Here is a 20,394-nt window from a genome sequence, read left to right as displayed (position 1 = left end):
TATGAGATCTATATCTTGGAATTAAATCTACAGTTTGTGGGTAAAACCCACCAAGACGAAAAGCCAAACTCTGACCAGTTGTTTCGTAGTGGCTTTGATTGTCTTCTGTCTGAATCCAGATTGTTGAGGAAAAGAATTGGGAAAATGAATGAGACAGAATGAGTGTCATTAACTGCGTAAATCAGTTTTTTTTGTGATTAAACATTTGTTGATGCCATTTTTCTCCCTCAGCTTCCGCAGGAACATATTCCGATTTACACTGGACATAAAGCTGAGAACCTGATCTTGGGAATCAGCCTCTTCAGGAGAACTTGTGCTTCTTTTCTCATCACTTTGCATAATAAATCGTAGCGTGAGCGCCGTGTAAAGGCAGTTCTGAGCAGTCTGGCTTGTAGATTGCTGACGGCGTGGACTAGAGGAGGAGGTGCAACGTCCTGGCTGTGGCCCAGAGCTGTGAACGGTTTGATTGAACGATGTCACTGGTGACATCAACACCATTGGCGCGAGGCTAGTCTCTGTCATTTCCTCGCCGAATAGGGGGAAAAAAATCCTCAAACCGGGATGATTAAATCTCTACGCAAGCCAGTTTGGATCCAGAATAGGCAAGACAGACGGGTACAAGAGTTCCTCCTCACGGTCAGCTGGTCTGGCAGCCGAGGAGGAGAAGTTGGGAGGTGGTGGTGGTGGTGGTGGTGGTGGTGGAGGCGGATGCAGCGTCAGAGGAGGAGCGGTTAGAAGTGGAATACCTGCTGCTGGCCCTGGACTTTGGGGAAATCCTCCTTCTGTTTGCGGCCCTTGGGCCTCTCCAGGCTGCCCTGCTGCAGGTGTTTGAGCCGGGCGGCCACGGTGGGGCCCTTCATCGGCCCTGGAGAGTTACTGCTGTTCTGTGGGAGCCAGGAGACACACAGGTGTCGACATGAATGCCAGGGGCTTACTGCAAATGGTAAAAAACGCCTTTGTTAGTGGCAAGCCCACAAGCACAACCACAGTGTTGAGTCTGTGGCTTCCACCTGATATGTTTTGTCTTTTGTCCATCGAGGGAAAAAAACTTTGGCTTTAATTTGGACTTTCGATTCGATTGATTTTTTTTTTTATCAAGATTAATCTCTGATGTTCCGTGGTTGACAGTGTTTAATGGCGTTTTGATTTGCAGATTTCAAATTCTGGTATTTTGCCTTTCAAGTCTTTAAGATTTCGTACCGTGTGTACGGTGTCTAAATTGGAAATCAAATGAACACAGAAATGATTTCTATTTAAATCTTTTGTATTATTATTTCTTTCAAAACTTCCATCATTTATGCATTTTTACAGGAGTTAAAATTTTGGTGCTTTCTCGGTTTCATATAGCTCCAGTATGCGTGAACAATTGTTCCCCTCTAAGGTAATGTTAGATGACGATGAAGTGTACGACAGGTAGGAGCCCATTGCCGCCCATTTAGCAATTGCATTCGTTAGCGTCTTCGTACTTTCATCCACAGGCGACAGTGGCGATTCCCACGCTGCAAAGCGCTGCCTCACCATTTTGAAGGACATTGGCCACACCTGTATGTTTAGCTTGTTGTTGGCGGTTCCTTAAACCATCACCGCAGTGTGAATTACACAACATAGACACAGCTTTGTTCTGAAGCGCAACACAAACTCCCGCTGGAGCAGAAAGTGTCGGCCAAGTCCGAGAAGAGAAGGTGACAAATATTGTGTAGTTCAAACAACTTGACAAACATTGTAATAACATAGTTGTAAAGGTTGAAGTCAGAATTATAAAGGATCTGGCTATGTCTGGTTGATGGGAGGTTTATTATAATCTTTTTTTGTTTGTTTGTTTTTGAAAGATCTTTAGGTTGGCTGTGTGTCAGAATGTCTGTAGTCACAAGCAAAAAGAAAAAAAGGGACGACAATACGAAATACTTACTCGTGTGAGCAGTGGGTCACTACTGAGCCAGGAGCATCCAAGCAGTGTTTGCAAGTGGCTAATGCTACAGTTTTTCAGACTATTTACCTCTACTATGGTGCTGGGCTAATGTGTTGAGACAAGCCAAAATCACACTTTCTTTAGTTGTTAATGATGACGCACTCAATGGGTTTCCCAGTCTAACCTCAGAGATTAACGACTGAGAACTCATTATCTTCCTCATTAATTCTCATTTAATCAGCAGGATGGAGAAAAGGCAGCAAAAGTGAAATTAATCCAAAACATCTGCCGGACGTCTGTTCTGTCTGTCATACCTCCAATACAACTGCATTGTATGTTGTATGTATTTTGTAGTGTCTAACTCCCAGGCGACATCACAATATAGAACCTGGTGAATGGCTGCATAACCCTCGTCTGATTTTCACTGATATAGAAACTTAGTTTGGCAAGAATAAAAGGTTTTAAAAAATCTGTAGATCTTTTGACATCTTGGCTAATGTCTACACAACATTATTGAGAGGGGGATCATTAGCAGCTGTTGATCCATAGGATCGGTATCGGCATCAATATTCATCCCTAATGGTGAAGGTTTCCGTACCTCCAGCTCTGCCATGATCTTCTCCTCATCGTCTTCATCCTGGGCGCCCGATGCAGCAATGGTGGGTGGGGTGGAGGCAGGGCGGGGAGAGTCAGAGGTGATCTTCCTTAGTTTCACCAGAGTTTTGGGTAGATCGCCGTCCTCCTCCATCTGGAAAGAAGATATTCAGCAGTTAAAGGGCGCAGAGGGTGGAGAAGCTCCATGATATAATCCACTTTTTTCTCTCTATTAGTTTATCCTGCAAAGTTATTATAAAACAGATGTTCTCAGCCGGAGCCGTTAACATTATCAGATACCAGCTCGAAGTGAAACTTTTCAGACGTTTCTGGAGACACCATATGGAGTTTGTCATCCGTGTCTCCTGCAGCAAAGTTTCATCTCCACCTCTGGGAAAAGTGGAGCGTTTCAAAGGGCTAATGAATCTACAGAACACTGAGTAATTTAAAGGACATCTGAGCGGGACTGATGTCATTAGAGGTTTGGATCGTTCTGCAAGATTCAAGTGAGTTGAACCCCCTCAGAGCCTCCAGCCAATGTCCAACCAATCGTGGTTCAGCACAGTATGGAGCAACTGGCAATACAACAATAACCCTATTTTCTTTTGGCATTCTTATGTACTTGACCTGAATTTACCTTCATGGTAAATGGTAAATGGACTGCACTTATATTGTGCTTTCCAGCACCTTCAGGTTATGCCGGTATGCCACTCATTCACCCATTCACGCACACACTCATACACCGATGAATGGGTGAATGCTGCTTCAGACCCCTCGGTCATTGGACGACCCAACTCTTCCAGCTGAGCCAGAAGAAGCTCTCGGAGATGAACGAGTGCACTGCAATGATTACTTTAGGGTTCAGGTGACCGGACCGTTCCTCACCTTCGAGTTCTTGATCACGTCTCCGCCGCGGTTGGTGCTGAAGCCGTGCGCCGACGGGAAGCTGCGGCGAGGGGGCGGCGGAGGCGGAGACTTGGAGGGCTTCTCTGTGCGGTAGCGAGCCACGTTGAGATCCACTGCCAACGGAGGACGTCTCTTCAGAACCCCAACGGCAGCACCATCAGCCGGATGAATGTCGTGACTCCACTCACCGGACCCTCGGTGTAACCCCGCTCCCTCCATGCTGTTCAGCTTCTGGGCCGCCAGCTGCACCTTGCCGGGCTGCTGCTCCCCACCGACGGCGCTGCTGGACGAGGTGCCAGTAGTGGCGGCGGCAGTGGCGGTCCCCACCGCGGTGCCGGCGGCGTTGGCAGAGGACGTGGCTGTGGTTGAGGTGATGGGGATTGTGATTTGGGGTTTGGGAGGCACGGCCGGCTTGTTGATGTGCCTGGCGGCGAAGTCCAGGTCGGGGATGGCCTTCATGAGCTCGGCCTGCGTCTCCTCCAGGAGTCGGTTGATGTCCTGTGCGCTGAACTGGGTCAGGCTGGCCCGCTTCTCCTCCCAGTCCCGCTCTGCAGCCTGGATGAGGGCCAGAACTTGGTTTAATGAAGTTTAGTTTAGTTCAATGGCTTTCAAAGTGGGGGCTGCCGCCGACCTTGGTGGCCAACAGAAGAAAAAAAAAAAAGATTAAATAAAAGTAAATAAATAAATAATTAAAATGTCACCCTAACAGTCATCATTATCAAATATAATCTCCTTAAGCTAGCCAAGGTAGTGCAAAATGGACAGGTTTGTGACCCAAGGAAACAGACAGACAGCTTAGCTGTGGAAAATACTGCAGCAATAAACCTTAGAATTGGCCAACTACAGTACTCAACATCAAACATTAAGTTTGGTTTTACAGCCACACAGAAAAATGGCCATGATTATCAACATGTTAGTTTATAGTATTCTAATTTTAAACAAATGTAACTATTATTATTATTGAATAGCACTGTCTGTATGTATGGGGTCGCCGGCCAGGAGAGAATGATTTTGGGGGGCCATGGTGTGGAAAAGTTTGGGAATCCATGGTTTAGTTTATTTGATCATATGTGCACATGTACAATCAGCTACACAAAGAACCACGAAAAAGACTGGGCTTAACTAACTAACTAACTAACTAACTAACTAACTAACTAAACCCAGCGAAATTTGCCCACCCTTCCACTGACTTCATTAGGACAGGTGCTTTCTGGGAGAACTAAGGTGCGACTCATTGTGACGGTCCTTACCAGTCGGACCTCCGCCGACAGACACTTATCGCCTGGCCGCCGGCTCGGTAGCTCATCCAGGACCCGGTTCCGCAGGGTCATGGGGGGCTGCATGTCCTGCTCCGAGCCCGAGGTGTCACCGTCGCCGGCCGGCATCCAGTTGGCCAGACTGGAGCTGGTGCTGAGGTCGCTGAGGCCGCTCAGGCTGAGCGGAGGACTGTTGAGGATGTCCAGGTCGGAGCTGCGGCCCATGTCCTCCGTCCTCTTCTGCGATTGGCTGATGAGGTCCTCCGGACTCTTCCACACGCCTTCTGTGATTTGTCTGTGCAGACGAGACAAGGGGCCTGAAGGTGGCGCCTCCTCCAAGGGAGCCGGACTGAGACTCACACACGGGGACAGACTACCTGCGCAGCGTGCTGAGGGCGTCCGTCATGGTGTTGCAGCGCTTCAGCAGCGCGTCCAGCCGGTGAGGCTCCTCCTTCAGGAACTTGACGGCCTCCACCTCCACCCTGAGCACCACGCGCATCTTGCTCTGCAGGCTGGGGAACTGGTCTGCAAGAAGAACAAAGAAGGATGTTAGATGTGAGGAGAAGATGAACAACTGATCGTCTGTCAGTTGTTCCTCCAATAAATGGATGATCGGGAGCAGCAGTTGTTGGGCCCCGAGGAGCTTTCGAACCAGTGGCTGCCCGTCTTAATGAAGGCACATTAAACACTGTGCGTCAAGATTTACATTTTGTCATTAACATGCAGGAACAATGAGAAACAGAACACTGCAAAGAAGGAGGGAGGACAAAACCAAAGGGATACTAACAGGAATCTCAGGAAGCCTGGACAGTCTGTAGTTCCACTTTGAATGCAACATGAACAGTAGTTCAGCAGCTCGGGACTTGAAAATCCAACCAGTAACTGATTTCCATTTATCTTAATAACACTGGATGACTCTGAGATTGTGTGAGATCTCCTCAGCAGCAGCGATACTGACCACAGTCCTGAAGTGGCTGAATATATCAAAACGGTGTGAGTCATGTTTCTTAACATAAATGCTCCCAGGGCCAAAGAGATGACTATTGATTTCATGAGAAATATCACAGTTTCCTCCTCCCTCTTCAATCAATAACCAGGCTGTTCAGCAAGTGCAACAAAATAAATATGTGGGCACTGTGATGGATGATGAATTGGATAGATGCAACAAAAAAAAAGAAGATGCAATTTAATAGGAAACTGCTTGCTGGTTTTAGTGCGGCGTTAGTGTTTTTATCTGTACTTTTCCAAGCTAAGATATAAAAGCTTTTGTAAAGACCAGGACCAGATTGCATCATGGGGTTAAGGTGTGCAGTAGAAAATTGCAGATCTGTATGATTAGCAGTGGAGGGTATTGAAGTCTCTCTTGTCTGGATCTGCTCATCCTCTCCCCCGTATAGAGTTCAAGATGCTGCCACCCACCCACAGCTGCAGTCTGCCCTCCCACACCACCACCAGACTGAGGAATTCTGCTGTCCAAACTGCCACTGACTGACCTTCTTAACAACACAAGATGGGCTTTATTTATTTACATCTTACATTTTGCAGCATGTTTATAATTAACTGGTCGGTCTGTTCTTTTTTTCCCTCCCGCATTTCTATTAGCCATTTGCAACTGGACAGTTGTATGATTATCACGTGAGACGGATGGTTGTGTGTGAAACAGCAGACTGCAAAGCAAAATCCACCTCGGAGATCAAATTAAATTTTAATGAGCCTTGAACTGTAAAGTCATAGAAGACTTACTAATATGTGTCACTGGAGACCATGACCTGTGGCATACCTGAATGCAACAGTGATCATTTTGAAAATGTCATGTGACTTGAAGTGGTAGAATCATCATTCATTTTATCTTAGGTCCATCTTACAGTAGATGTGATTAAAGAAATGCAAAAAACGAAGCAAAAATACTAATATATCATTTTGGAATGATGGTGGAAATATGAAGCTACACAAGAATGTGCAAACAGGTACAAAAAGAGTATTTTGCTGGACAATGTGCACATGACAGATGCTCCATTTGTCCAGGCAGCTCTTACTCTTGAGCTCGGTCAGCGTGTCTCCCAGCATTCTCAGCTCTTTGCTCTTCTGCTCCACGTCCTGCTCCGTCACCAGGCCGTGGTTGATCGATGAGTTCCTCTGCAGCTCTTCCACCGACTTCTCTAGGTCACTGAGGAAGAGACCAAGGCACCTTCAGCCCGCCCACATATTATATCAAATCATTCAAATCAACAGACAAACTGGTAGACTGTTTGTCATTTAAAGTTTCTTTTCTTCAAAGTTGCATAACTTGGTTCCTGCGATAACTTCTGTTTGATAAAGAAAGGAACGTGCACGTGTCCCACTCACTGCAGCTGCTGGATGAGCAGCTCCTCCTGGTTGAGATACTTGAGTCGCTCCTCCTCCACCAGGAGGCGCTGCCTCTGGAGCGGGTCCTCCTGCGTGCGCATGGCGTCCAGCATCATGAGGCTGAGCTCCGACTCGGTCTGCCGCAGCAGCGACAGGACGGAGTCCTGGTTCTCCAGCTGAGGGACACGGAGTCATGCGACATGTCGCGTCACTTTCAAATTTCTCAATTATGTAACGTGTGGTGTCTTAAGAGAGAAAAAGAAAAGATGGACACTCCTTCCAGTCCCCTTGTTGCTGCACGCCCACCTGCATGTTGCGTAGCTGCGACAGCTGTTTGCGCAAGGCGTTGGTGTTCTGCTGCAGACCCTGTAGGTGGAGCTGCATCTGCAGACGGGACACCGACACGGGCTGGTTGGCCCCCGAGGGCGGCGGCGGCATCAGGGCCAGAGGGGCGGACGGAGTCAGAGCTGCACGATGAAAAGCAGGAAGTGAACTCGGCGGCGGCGGCGGTTTGCTAAAGGGCACACGACAGGAGCTGTCCTGAAATTCTGACGCAAATGCCCGCGGTGAGGTCACCGGGGGCGAGAATCAATGTTCAAACTGTCACTATGACTTTTTTATTTGTATTCCACCACCATTCTACCTCCAGATGTTTTTTTTGTTTTTTTTTAACTATACAAAGTAGCAAAAAGATTGTACTCCAGAGCCGAGCAACAACATTTCCTTGGAGAAGGAATCACTGTTGCGTTTCTTTTTGTCAATGACAATAAGTAAAAGTCTAGTCTAAGTCTAGATTTTAGTGGTTGTGCTAATAATTCAGGACAGGTCGAGTCATTGGTGCAGCGCAGAGGTCAGAGGTCACAGTTTTTGAATGGAGCTGACGATGAGGAACATCATGAGGAAACAGCAGCACCACCAGATCCAAAGCCCTCGTCACATCACCGCTGGGATGTGGGAGAGTCAGATCACCTTCTGACATGACGATGGAGGCTGGAGGAGGTTGAGTCACACGCAGCAGGCACAACGACACAGAGGAAGGAGAACAGCGACGGGACAGTCGGACTCAGCCGGGAACAGAGTTGCATTCTGAAGCCACCACCCAAACGGCGAGCGACGGGTTGGAGACCGAGATTCTGTTTTAGCTGCAGCGCGTCCTCGATCGAGCCTGTTTCTTTATCTGAGGAGGTTTTCGAACGCTTTCCATCAGTCTCCCCTTGCTGCCTCAGCAGACCAGGGTGAGGGAATGAAACGCTGCTGATTGCCACTGCAGATGGCAGGTTTCATCTCTGGAAACAATCTGATGTTTGTTGGGCAAAGAAAAAAAAATCGTCTAACAAACAAATAAAAAAAACTAAAACAAAGTACAGCAAAAAAAATAAAACTCAATTTCAGCTTAAAAAGAGATAGGGGTTTATCTGTGGTCGTCTGTGTTGGAAAATCCAATTGTCATACACTGGACAGACACGCAGAGAGCACAGATCGGAAAACTTCTCACTGAAGACTTTATCCAGCGACACACACTTTCTCCAGCGCTGCCAACTTGGCGACTTTGCCGATTGCTCTGGCCACTTTCCAGAAGCCCCTTGGCAATTTCAAAAGCGACTAGCAACAAATCTGGAGAGTCGCTCTGATCTTTCCGAGAAGCTTGATGCCGACACCGATACATTTAAGCAGCGACGGCGACGCTGGAGATCCTGGGCCCTCAGCAGATCTGCAGGCTGCAAAAACACTCACTTTCATTGAATCTGGCATTTCAAAATACATTTGAGTCTAGAATGCAGGTTGCAGAGTGAGCAGTGACGTCTTGGAAGGTCAAAATTAACTGCGAGACTCAAAGCGACTGTCTGCGACTATGTCCAGTTCTATTTTGGATTCAAGTGCGATAGAAAGTACCAAGAAGAAGAAAAAAAAAAATAGGTTCTGCCATTTAGCTAAATGTTTCATGTAGTGACATTTAGGGACACGTGGTAGCTCCTCCGTCTCCTGCTGAAAATTCCACCATGCCGAGTTTCTTCAGGACATCTGAGTTCACAGGGAACGGTTTTATTTTACTAGTAAACGTCTGAACACAACCAACCACTTTTTTATTTTTGGAGCGACAACATTTTTATTTCAAATAATGTAAAGAAACATTTTTTTGTAAAAACAAAACAAAACCGAACTATCAGAAAGGTGGGAACTCAAGGAAACTCTAACTCAGGTTGTAATGCAACTCGGAGACAGAGAACAGGAAGTGAGGTAAGGACACCAGCTGGGGTCCCTTGGGGGGTGGGGGGGGGGCACACAGGAGGGGGAGGAGGAGGGGAGGGTGGGAACAGGTGGGAGACACTTCGGGGACACATAGCTACCTTTTTTATTTTTAGCGCGTCCAGCTAAAACAACAAGAAGCATGAGCAGCAAGTTACACAGCAGCCAAACAGGAAGCCGCTCACATGTCAGCCTCTCGACCAATCACACGCAGAGAAAACAGGGCAAAAAGTAGCCGGAGATGATTGCCGTGGCCATCAGAGAGGAAGCAGCGACAGGCGGCGGGAGCAAAGTGTGTGTGTGTGTGTGTGTGTGTGTGTGGAGTGTGTGTGTGTGTGTCTGTGTGTGTGTGGAGTGTGTGTGTGTGTGTGTGTGTGTGTGTGTGTGGAGTGTGAAGTGCGTTAAACTTACCGTCAGTACCGGAACAGTCGCTGGCTGACTCAATCTTCTCCCTGCAACATGCAAGAGGTAAACGGCTTTGATACCCGGCGAGGAACGTGTGTGCTGCAGAGTGTGTGCGTGTCTGTGTCTTTGTGTTTGTGTGTGTGTGTGTGCGTGTGGTCTGTGGTGGGCGGTGAATTAAAATTTCAAGCATAAATTGATTTTTCTGCGCGGCAGACAGTTGGTTCTCTGCGTCATCTGAAAGTGGAACACTTTTAGCTTGATGCATTTTTCCACTTCTGAGGTTGTGTGGGCAGCGTGCGCGTCTGAGTGGCACGTGTGTGTGTGTGTGTGTGTGTGTGTGTGTGTATGTGTGTATGTGTGTGCGTCAGAGAGAGTGTACAGTATTTAACTCACGGGCTGTCTGCCTCGGGTGCTCTGCTCAGGACTCTCTGCAGTAACCCAGTCAGACTCGCTATCTGCTTTTCCATGGCCTCCATGCGCTCCCTGAACACACACACACACACACACACACACACACACACACACACACACACACACACACACACACATATACACACTCACTTAGCTCATTATGCACCCTGGGCTGTACTAATTTCCTGCTGTGACTGACAGCTGCATCACCTGGTCTCTGTTTCGTTGCCCAGCAGAGGTGATCCGAACCCTCCGGCGCCCCCTACCTCTCCTCCAGGGCCGGCCAACAGGCAGAGCTGCTCGGCGTTGAGGCCCAGGCCGGGACCGGGGCCCCTGGCTTTGGGACTGTCCCCGAACACGGAGGAGGAGACGGAGTCCCTCCTCAGGCTCTGCCTCCCCGGGGAGCCCCGGCCCGGCATGGTGCCCCCGTACGGCTCCCTCATGTCGGGGATCTTCTGGGGGGACGAGGGCGGCGGCACCCGCAGGCCCATCGCCAGCATGGAGGCGGCGTACGCGTCGTTGTAAAGCGGGCCCCCGGGCCTGTACAGCGCGCCCGTTTCCATCAGCTCTCCCTGCAGGGCGGCGGCAGAGTAGGAGGTGAGGGAGCGCATGGCTGCTGCAGCTCCGCCTCCTCCTCCACCGCCTCCGCCCCCTCCGCGGCGGTACAAGGAACCGTAGGGGTCGGCTCTGGCCGGCAGCGGGGAGTGGGGCCCCCCCGCCAGGCTCAGGCGACTGCTCTCCGGGCCCAGGGAGTAGGGGTCGGCGTAGATGCCCCCGCGCTCGTCCCCTCGCAGCAACACCACGCTCCGGGAGCCGCCCATCTCGTCGTCGGGCTTCACGTCCCGCCGCTCCAGGATGGCGCTGGAGGAGGCGCCGAAGGCCTGCTGCACGTGGTGCGGCTGGTGGAGGGGCGGCGGTGGCTGCTGGTGGGGGGAGGAGTGGTGGGACTGGGAGTGAGGGTGGGGCAGGGAGTGGGTGTGGTGGGTGTGGTGGTGGGGGGGCCCGGCATAGGACGAGGGCCGGTTGCCGCTGTAGAGGAGGCGGGCCCGGGACGGCGAGCCCTGGGGCGAGGCAGAGGAAGATGAATGCTGGGAAGACATCGGCGGGTTGCTGAGGCGGCGGTGGTTGGGCGACGAGTCCTGAGGGGCGTACACCATCTCCCTCTAGGGGCGGAATGAAGGAACAGCACACAGAATCAATGGAAGCGCAGCAATAGAGCCACTGGTTATGTCCGTAAAGAGGAAAACGATTACGCATTGTCTGGAGAAAACACAAGGGTTTGCATCTTTGAGGGTTTGTTTCCACAGTAGGTGGAGATCAAGAAAAGCAAACATAAAGGACACAATAATCTGCCAAAGTTGGGGGTCCACTGTTTAACAAGAAATGTAATTATGCAGGAAATTAGACAGTAATCGATGAGTTCAGCATTCACAGTTACAAGTTGTTACAAAGTGAACGCAAGTGAGATGGTATCGGTTAAATAATAAGATTAGATTGGGTGGATTAGGACAAAGCCTCTTTCTTATGCAGTAGGATTTTATCAAATTAGTGACAAAAAAGAAAAAAAGAAGAAAAAGAAAAAGAGGCAATGAGCTCTTTACAGTGAAAAACCCACATCTTCAATCACTGGCCTGAAGCCCCGCCCACAACAACAATGTTATTGAACAGGGCTTTGACAGTGACGGACACATTGGCTGGCTGCTGTTAAAGCGAACATCAATCTGTCATCCACTAATAGGCTGAACAAAATGCTAAGTGTTCACTAAGAGCATAACTTGCTAACTTGCTAGCATCTCCAGTAGAGTCTGTTAAAACCTGGAGGGATTAGCTCCTGTGACGTCCAAGGTTTAATCTACTGCAACTCAGTCCAGCTCTAACATTTCCTGAACTGAAAAGCAGTTTAGGGGGTGAATGATGTTCACTGTCCCTCTGCCCGGTGTTAAGAAGCAGATAGCTATCTGTGTAGGGTGATTTTTGCCTGGGGGAGAATGAGTCAGTTATCGTTTGTGAGGATGAAAATGCCTTCTGTTTTTCTCAGTTTACTATAATATTTTACAAAAAAGGAACACAGAAAAGAGCTCCAATCACCCTCCTAAGTGTTATTAAGTCATCATCTGATAGTGTATTGACCAAGGGCGAGGAAAGTAATTGTTTTTGTTTTTTTTGCATTCATCCGAGAAACAAAGCAGGACGCAAAGCAGCGGCTCTTGGTTTGCAGCCCAGGGAAACACATATGGCCATGAAAGACAAAGGAAGATAACACTAATGGCTTGTGACGCAGCAAGATACCGGCTGAAAAATATGCAAATTGAAAAACCAATATTTCTCCACGGCAACCCCTCTGAGGCCTCAACACTCAGTGGACAGCCCCACAGCGAGCTAACGGCTCCTCTGCTGGTGTCTGCCAAGTCGTAACTTAGCAACGGTCTCAAATCAACAGCATCCTCCTGACAGACATTTGCTCATACCTCCTGGAGTTCCAGGGTCTGTCCTGCAGGAAGGGGCGGGTATAATATCTCCAGCATCTACATAACATCAGACCCAACTGTGAATGCTTAACTCATCGATTACCCAACGTTTGTTGATGAGAGATGTAGCAAGTAACAATATCGCGACCATCTAGTTAAAACCTTGTCATGTAAAACCGCCACCGCCACGCTCAGTCAGCCAACCTTCCAGAAACTACCATTTACGCATACAAGTTGTTGTTTTTTTTCTTAAAAAAAAATAAAAAAAAATAAATAAATCAGACCCGGAGGGAAGTGAACAGTTAGGCAGTGTTGCTAATCTGGCGACTCCGTGTCCAGACCTTTCCAAACTCCCAAGATTGTGGCCTCAGTTAAAGTGGGGTTAAAGCATTCAGCTGGTCACAGTTTCTCACTGCACTTTGTCAAACTGACAAGACCTTTGCAATAACATATTCCCCACTTGTAGTGGCGGTGCACCAAGTACTACCGAAGAAGAACACAAGACAAACATTGAACAAGAGACCTTGTTCATCTATTGGTCAATGCAGGATAACTTGCTACCCATAATACCCTGTGTTTTGAATGTACATTCACACTGGTCCAAACAAACTGGACTCTCTGAGCAAACCTACTGGAGTTTGATTAAAGAGGGCTGGTGTGAATACACGCTAAGTGTGAAAAGCAACTAGCGAGAAGCCCAGCAATGTTTTCAAGCTTTTGAGAGAATGTAAATACCAACACAATCGATTTCAGTGACCCAGCAGTAGTGTGCAAACTCCAGTTCATGCCCTTAATGAGCTGTTTGGAACAGAAGACAGACACTCTGACGTTCTGTGTTGTTGTCGTGTTACACATCGAAGAGTTACATTTAGGCCTGCCAGCGTTAACATATTATTACAATGAGATTAAATACAAAGCATAATTCTTTCATCACATTTTAATCACAAGCCTTGTGTCCCTTCCATTCACCTGTACACATGTCTTCAAGCTGTAGCACTGTGTTTCTACACTACATTCTGTTCATGTTAGCTGTGTTTTTAAAGAAATAATAATATAAAATATCAAAAGTGAAATCCTGTTCCCAATGAAGACATTAATATGGACATAAAAACTGTCTTGAAATGGAAAAAAACTGATTTTTAAACATGCAAATGAAAATGAGATTAATCACAGTTAACTATGGGACATCAGAGATTAATCTCGATTTAAAAAATAATCGTTTGACAGTCCGAGTTAAATTTAAAGGTTATGCTGCGATTTGTCGACATATGACACCTTTTGTATATTATCTAAAAAAAAAAAGAATATGACAATATTACCAAATGGTCATATTGCCCTAGACCACCTACAATGTTATTTCTAACCTAACCCGTGACGTGACGTGGCTGACGGAAATCAGCCAATCAATGTCCTTGTCCTGCAGCGCCAACTCAGATGAACTGCAGTTCTGTAATTCTGGTCATGCTTTTGTGATCAGCCATCAGGGAAAAATATCAGCTCTGCCGGCTAGACTTTAGCGAGCCCACACACACACACACACACACACACACACACACACACACACACACACACACACACACAGACTCACCCTATCTGTTCACCTTGAATCAGCGTATCACACACATAATGCTCAAGGTAAGCCTGCTGCTCTGATAAGGCCATAAAAGGCTGGCAAAATTTTCGAGCTGGGACGCGACGGCGGGAATGACGACGACAACTGATCCCGGGAGAGAGATGAACAGTTGACCTCTAAAGACACTAACACACAGACACCCGCACACACACACCTGCATGCTAAAAAGAGCAACGAGACGCTTTGAGCCCGTGGGTGTTATGATTGAAGGAAAAAGGACAAACGGGTCAGGAACGTGGCGCCTGTTTAACATGCAGATTCATTCTTCACAGCTGCACGCCTCGACTTGTCTGGAATGTAATTTGCCGGGCTTGTAATTTGTCTTATTCTATAAAAGCTGCTGCTCTCGAACAAGCGCTCTCCAAAAACGAAGGAAGAAAAACCACGGTGTAATTAGTCGGCGACAAAAAGGTTCTTGGTAGGACCCCCCCCAAAAAAACAACAACTCTGTGACATCACACAGTTTGTGTGTCTGGGTCAAACCACGTGCGTGCGGCATTAGCAATTATGCTTGATGGCACATTTATTTGGTTGTTGAATTTAGACAAACACTGTGACAGGTCGTGAGAGAGAGGAGGACATAAAATAACCCGCAGCACTTTCTTCAACACACGGGACAGATTTTGAGCAGATTGGTGAGATTGAGAGACTGGTCAAGTGTTGTGATGCCATCATCAATCATCAGCACAGCAGAGGAGCAAAGGTCGAGCTTTCAGGCTCTCCAACTCTAAACCGTGAGACACTGCTGTGGATCAGAGAGGTCGGCCTCTTGCTTTTCCGGGCAGCTTTGTGACAGTGAGCTTATCTTGTGAAGAGTGATGAAGGTTGTAAAAGGCGGCTTGACGTTGTGTCGATAGCCACTGCCGAAGCCAGTGTATCTATCAGGCAGCCGCAAGGCTCTTCAGATCAAAGACTAATCTGTGAGTGTCCAATGCTGCCATCTCCACTGACTCTCAATGTCTTTTTGTAATGCGTTGGTTTCATTATAAGCAAATACCGTATTTGTGTTCATCACGTATTTGAAATATGTGATTAACACCCATTGTTGATAAAGGGAAACATCTTTTTTTCATTTAACAATTTCTGACAGAAGGAGAAGCAGCATTGTGACCATCGGAGAGTGTCCAGTTTCCAGTCACACTTTCCTTCTTACGCTCTCAATGCGTCAGAGCGCCGCAACGGGGCAGCTTTGAAAGCGCCATCCGAGGGTGAAATCGCTGCGAAACATGAAGAGTTTTTTCCGCCGGCCTCTGGCAAACACTCTGGGATTCTTCTCCTTCTGCGAACCGAGCCTCGGTTCAACCGACCTCAGTCGAGTCAGCGCCACTGAGGAGAATCTGGCACTGATCCAGGAACAGCCGCGGGGCAGCAGGGGAGAGCGGCCCCTGCGCAGGGTTGATGTGAGGCCGTGTTTGCCAACACACAGGAGTGGAAGGAGTCTCGAGGGAGGAGGGGGCGCAGATGAAATGAAAATAATTTTTGAGGGCAAATGGAAAAAACTAAACAAAAAACAAAATAAAAAAGCAAACTATTCATTAGAGGGTGTTGTCGTAATCAGCCGAGCCCAGAGTGAACCGTTGGAATACATCACAACATCTATGTCCTGCTGCACAGAATCGGATGAACTGTAGTTCTTTAATTCTAGTGATCAGCAATCAGGTCCTCGGGCCGAGGAACACAAGAAAGGGACGTACCCGCAGGTCTCCGTTGGCCAGGTGAGGGTTGTGGTGTCCGGGGTAGGTGCCGTAGACGGGTTCCTTGCAGTAGATCTTGATGACGCAGCGGTCCTGGACGTCCCTCGGGTCCTCCAGCTCGTAGAAGATGTTACGGGTCTCGTCTTTGATGAGCAGAGCTGTGCTAGGAGACCTTAAAGATCCATCGAGCCCCGCACGACAACATGAGTTTAGCGATAAAAGAAAACAAGTTGGAGCAAAAGAGGAGGCAGCAGGGAGGCTCCACGTACCTGAGCATGGCCATGGTGAGCCTCTGGGGGAACATGTGCACGATGAGTGCCCTCAGAGTCTCCAGGCTGGTCAGCTCGTGGGTCAGGTGCACTCTGCGGGTCTCCTCCCCGAGCTGGAGGAAGAGGATCCCTGCATTTGTGGAGAGGGAGGATGGGATGGCGAGTTGAATCAATAGTCAACCGTCCAAACGTCAAACGACTGTTTGCTATTTCTCAGAGTGCAAACCCGTGGAGTGATAAATGGGTTCAGCAACAGATAGTGAGACAAAAGAAGATGTGTAGATACTCTGAAAATGAGAAGACGGGATGGCCAAAGTCTTAAAACGCCCCAGACGTTTTCCCACATGAATAAATATGAGCACAGCCTCGGGTTCCATCGATGGGACGTGAACTGTTTAAGGAGAAAATGGAGACCGATGACAGATGCTGCGTCAAGAAATTACAATCAATCATTGTGCGTTCTTTTCTTCCTTTCGCATCACCGGCGAGACAGATAGTTTACCGAAGATGATTTTGTTTTTGTGCACCACCTATTAATCAGAGACGACAGGCGGATCATTTAAAAGCCTTAGGCAGCTCTGTTTACAGGTCCTGTAGGCAGTTCAACTCTCCCAGGGTTGGACCAGGGTTACAGACGCTGTGATAACTGATTCCCTGCATTACTGTCAAAACTAGTTCTTAAACGTCTTAAAATGTTTATGTAAAGATATCCATTTTGTTACGGTCTGGTATTCTTCTGTTACTTGTTTTATTGGTTATTGGGCATTCCCTCAGCTTCTCCTCCGTTTCTCCTTTCGCAGGGCAGGAGGCGGGGCATTGCCATTCTGCAATCACCCACCTAGCCCACTCTGTCAGACGATTCCACTAAGTCCAATAGTTGGTACCTCGCTGCCTCACACCTCTACCGTTTTCTGGGAAAATCTCAGCTTCCCTCCTGCCACTGCCGCCTGCCACATTTTGTGCTGATTTTTTGAGTTTCTCTGTTTTCTGGGGTGATGACAAGTAAGGTGTGAACGCAAGCGTTTACGTATTCTCCTGCTTTTTGTTGTCCACCTGTCTTCCAGTCGGAGCAAATTTTTCTCACAAAATAACCAGCAGTAAATGAAAGCGCTTCATTATCTCTTAGAAAAAGAACAATTCCAGCAGTGCTTAACAAGCTAAATTAAAGCTATCTCCCACTGTGTGATGTAACATTATAAGGCTAAACTGTTAGCATTTGTTGGTACGATATGTGTTTCAAATTTAGAAATTTTATTAAAGTAAGTGCCCTTGGGCAACCTTTGTTAAGGTGCAGTGTGTTCTGTCTTCATAATTCTAGGAGGTAATATTTGCAATGGGTACTGTGCAAGGTGGTTAGCGCTGTCGCCTCACAGCAAGAAGGTTGTGGGTTCGACTCTGGGCCTGGGACCTTTCTGTGTGGAATTTACATGATTCTCCCTGCGTCTGTGTGGGTTCTCTCCGGGTTCTTCGGCTTCCTCCAACAGTTCAAAAGCATGCATGTGAGGTGAATTGGACACTCCGTAGGTGTGTATGTGAGTGCAAATGGTTGTTTGTCTTTGTTTGTCTCTATGTGACCCTGTGATGAACTGGCGACTCGTCCAGGGTGTCACCCTGCCTTTGCCCTATGACAGCTGGGAGAGGCTCCAGCAGACCCTTGTGACCCTGAGCTCAGGAAGAAGCGGGGATTGAAAATGGATGGATGGATGGGGTACTATGCAAACATAGCCTGTTAGTGGGTTAAAATGGGTAATCCACCATTCACACTGCTGCAATGGGAGAATGTATTAATAAATGTTGCTGTATTTATATCCAATCTGCCGCATGGAGCGGAAGGCGTTTCTGAGCAACACTGCAACCAGCCACTAGGAGGCAACAAATGATAACGCATCTTTGTAATCAGCATCGTCTTAGGAGATTCTGAATGGAGATGATGAAACCAACAGAGTTGTGTGTTGACCTCTGACCTGGTGCCCTCAGCTTGGCCTGGCTGGACGAGCGTGCCAGCGGCAGGCTCTGACGCAGCCGGTTCATCCGGTTGAAACCGATGGGGAGATCCGACTCCGACATGGTTTCCAGATTTTCGGCGGAGGCGAAGGAAACCCGGCTGGCCTGGTCGGCGAGCGCTGGCTGAGTCGGGCTGAGTCGAGTCACGCGAGGCGTCCGAGTCTGCAAGCAGGACGAGGGAAGGTGAGGAAGAGCGGAAGAAGGTAACGCCGAAGCTGAACACAAAAATGGCAGAGGGAAAAAACAAAATGGCAGCGGGAAACGAATGCAAAGACACAAAAGAGAAGGCATTCAGCACACAGGCGGGCGGGCGGGCAGACAGTTTAGCTCAGACAAAGCTGCTTTGCATCTGCCTTCAGAGGGCCGGCGGTGGGGAAGCTGAGTGCTGGAGATAAAGCTTCTCACAGAGGCTGCAGCACACACAGCCAGGTACAATAACACGTCTAAAGGAGAAGAAGAAGAAGACGAAGCAGAAAAAAACAAACAAGCCTGGACCGCCCTCAGAATAGCACCACCTGCCTTCGACTGACTGAACAAAGCTTCAATTAGACACTCAGGAGGAGGAAAGTGTCGGCAGCAGCACAGGAGATGAAACGCTTGAAGGTGACTCAAATGTGAAGAAAGTCGGCGGCGCCGAGCACTTCATCTGCGTGCCGGTTTCCTGCCAGAACTGCAGATCATCTCTGATAATCCCCACCCCACCCCACCCCCCCCCACACACACACGCACGCACGCACGCACAAAAACCCACGGGCCATTTTTGATCTGCAGAACACCTGCAGTTACGGATACAGCAGGTTGGCTTTTAACAAAATTCACATGGAGGGACATTTTCCAGGCCAGAAGATACAGTAACGAGCTCCCACTGCCTTCTGCATCCATGGGCCCGACCTCCATCTCATCCATCCCTCTGTGTGTGTGCTGCTGCTTCGTTCCCCGAGGCCATCGGGGCAACTGAGGCGCGACGCTTGGCCGCGCACGCGTGTCCGCGGCGCCAGCACTGCGCAGCAGAGGACGCTTAAAGCGTGCCGCGGACGGCAGAGATTTCATTTCACTCCCCTCGGCACCCAGGACAGTCGGAGAGTCCACGGAGCCGCAGCACAGAGAGGGAGGGAGGCTCCCCGACACGGAGCATCCTGACGGATTATGCTCGCCGCCTCTCGTATGTTCTGAGATTTATGGCCTCCCGCTCGCTGCTCGTCAGGCCCAGGCGGCGCACAGGCAGCACGCCTCCCGCATGCAAAACCACAGCGCCGTCAAGCTACAGAGGAGAGGAGAGCGCAGCAGCTGGGGGAGGTTGGGGAGGAGGGGATGTTGGGGGGTGGGGGGGTTCTACTCTGCATCTGGCGATGTGTGAAGAGAGGTAAGACAAGAGAGAGCAGGGAGAGGTGAGCTGATGTGGTAGTGGAGGGGGAGGAGGAGGTGGAGGAGGAGGAGGAGGAGGAGGAGGAATAAAACATGGGGAGCACCTGGAGGAGAGGTGGGTGGCTCAGAGTGACTGATGCCTTTGTTGCCTCCTGGTGGCTTTAACGTGGGCAGGAGATTGTTTCTTTAATCAATCAACCAATCAACTCTTATTTATAAAGGCTAAATCACAAGCAAAGGCGTCTCAAAGCGCTTTGCACAATCAGGATAAAACCAACTAGACCCTCCAGAACAAGCAAGGTGGGCAGGAAAAAGTCTCCTGTAGGAAGAAACCTGGAGCAGATCCAGACTCCAGGGGGCGCTCATCTACTTGGGGGTTGGGGTGACAAGGAAATACAAAAATGAAGAGTGAAAAAGGGAGAGAGGGAGAGAGAGTGTGTGAGAGAGAGAGAGAGAGAGAGAGAGGTGGTCAGAGTGCAGACAGGCCAGAGTGTGTGTGTGCATGCATATGTAAATATATATATGTTCACATGTATACATAACTATATACATGTATCTGTATACATACATGTGTATATGTATACATATATACAGTATATAGAGAGGGATAGGGATATAAATAGGTATATAAATAAATAATTAAAAATAGAATAATAGAAAGACACAAATATGTACTTATGTATATAAATATTTATATGAATAATACTAAATTATTGTATAATTGTGCATAACATTTAAATGGACTTAAATGTATAATAGAGAATTGTTTGTTGTATAGACAGTATTTGTCCGTGATGGGACGGAGGAAGAACTTCATCAGAGGGTGGCAGAACTTGAAATTCATATCGTCAGTTGTTCGACTTTGACTTTAAATAGTTTAATAAGTC

At 48.3% G+C, this 20,394-nt stretch overlaps 1 protein-coding gene across 5 annotated transcripts in view; it reads right to left on the bottom strand.

Annotated features, from left to right (window-relative positions):
- Positions 1-20,394, bottom strand: part of srcin1b (SRC kinase signaling inhibitor 1b) — a 73,819-nt gene continuing 53,425 nt past the window's right edge. For 2 of the 5 annotated variants that reach the window (XM_076035059.1, XM_076035063.1), the window contains 15 exons: positions 18,103-18,304; positions 16,139-16,268; positions 15,870-16,041; positions 10,285-11,237; positions 10,057-10,146; positions 9,670-9,710; positions 9,360-9,383; positions 7,318-7,478; positions 7,012-7,187; positions 6,702-6,853; positions 5,043-5,190; positions 4,660-4,960; positions 3,389-3,964; positions 2,508-2,657; positions 1-884 (listed from right to left, as the gene is read on the bottom strand). In XM_076035059.1, the coding sequence (XP_075891174.1) occupies positions 732-884; positions 2,508-2,657; positions 3,389-3,964; positions 4,660-4,960; positions 5,043-5,190; positions 6,702-6,853; positions 7,012-7,187; positions 7,318-7,478; positions 9,360-9,383; positions 9,670-9,710; positions 10,057-10,146; positions 10,285-11,237; positions 15,870-16,041; positions 16,139-16,268; positions 18,103-18,304 (3,429 nt within the window). In that variant the 3' untranslated portion in view covers positions 1-731. The remainder of the gene's footprint in view (positions 885-2,507; positions 2,658-3,388; positions 3,965-4,659; positions 4,961-5,042; positions 5,191-6,701; positions 6,854-7,011; positions 7,188-7,317; positions 7,479-9,359; positions 9,384-9,669; positions 9,711-10,056; positions 10,147-10,284; positions 11,238-15,869; positions 16,042-16,138; positions 16,269-18,102; positions 18,305-20,394) is intronic. The other 3 variants (XM_076035062.1, XM_076035060.1, XM_076035061.1) reach the window with 3 other exon arrangements.

Source organism: Nelusetta ayraudi, unplaced genomic scaffold (assembly GCF_046127955.1).
Source record: "Nelusetta ayraudi isolate G7.1 ecotype Tasmania unplaced genomic scaffold, CSIRO-AGI_Nayr_v1 ptg000042l, whole genome shotgun sequence".
In the NCBI taxonomy this organism is placed as follows: domain Eukaryota; kingdom Metazoa; phylum Chordata; class Actinopteri; order Tetraodontiformes; family Monacanthidae; genus Nelusetta; species Nelusetta ayraudi.
Note: the sequence above shows the minus strand (reverse complement) of the source record. Positions and strands in the feature narration are given on the sequence as shown.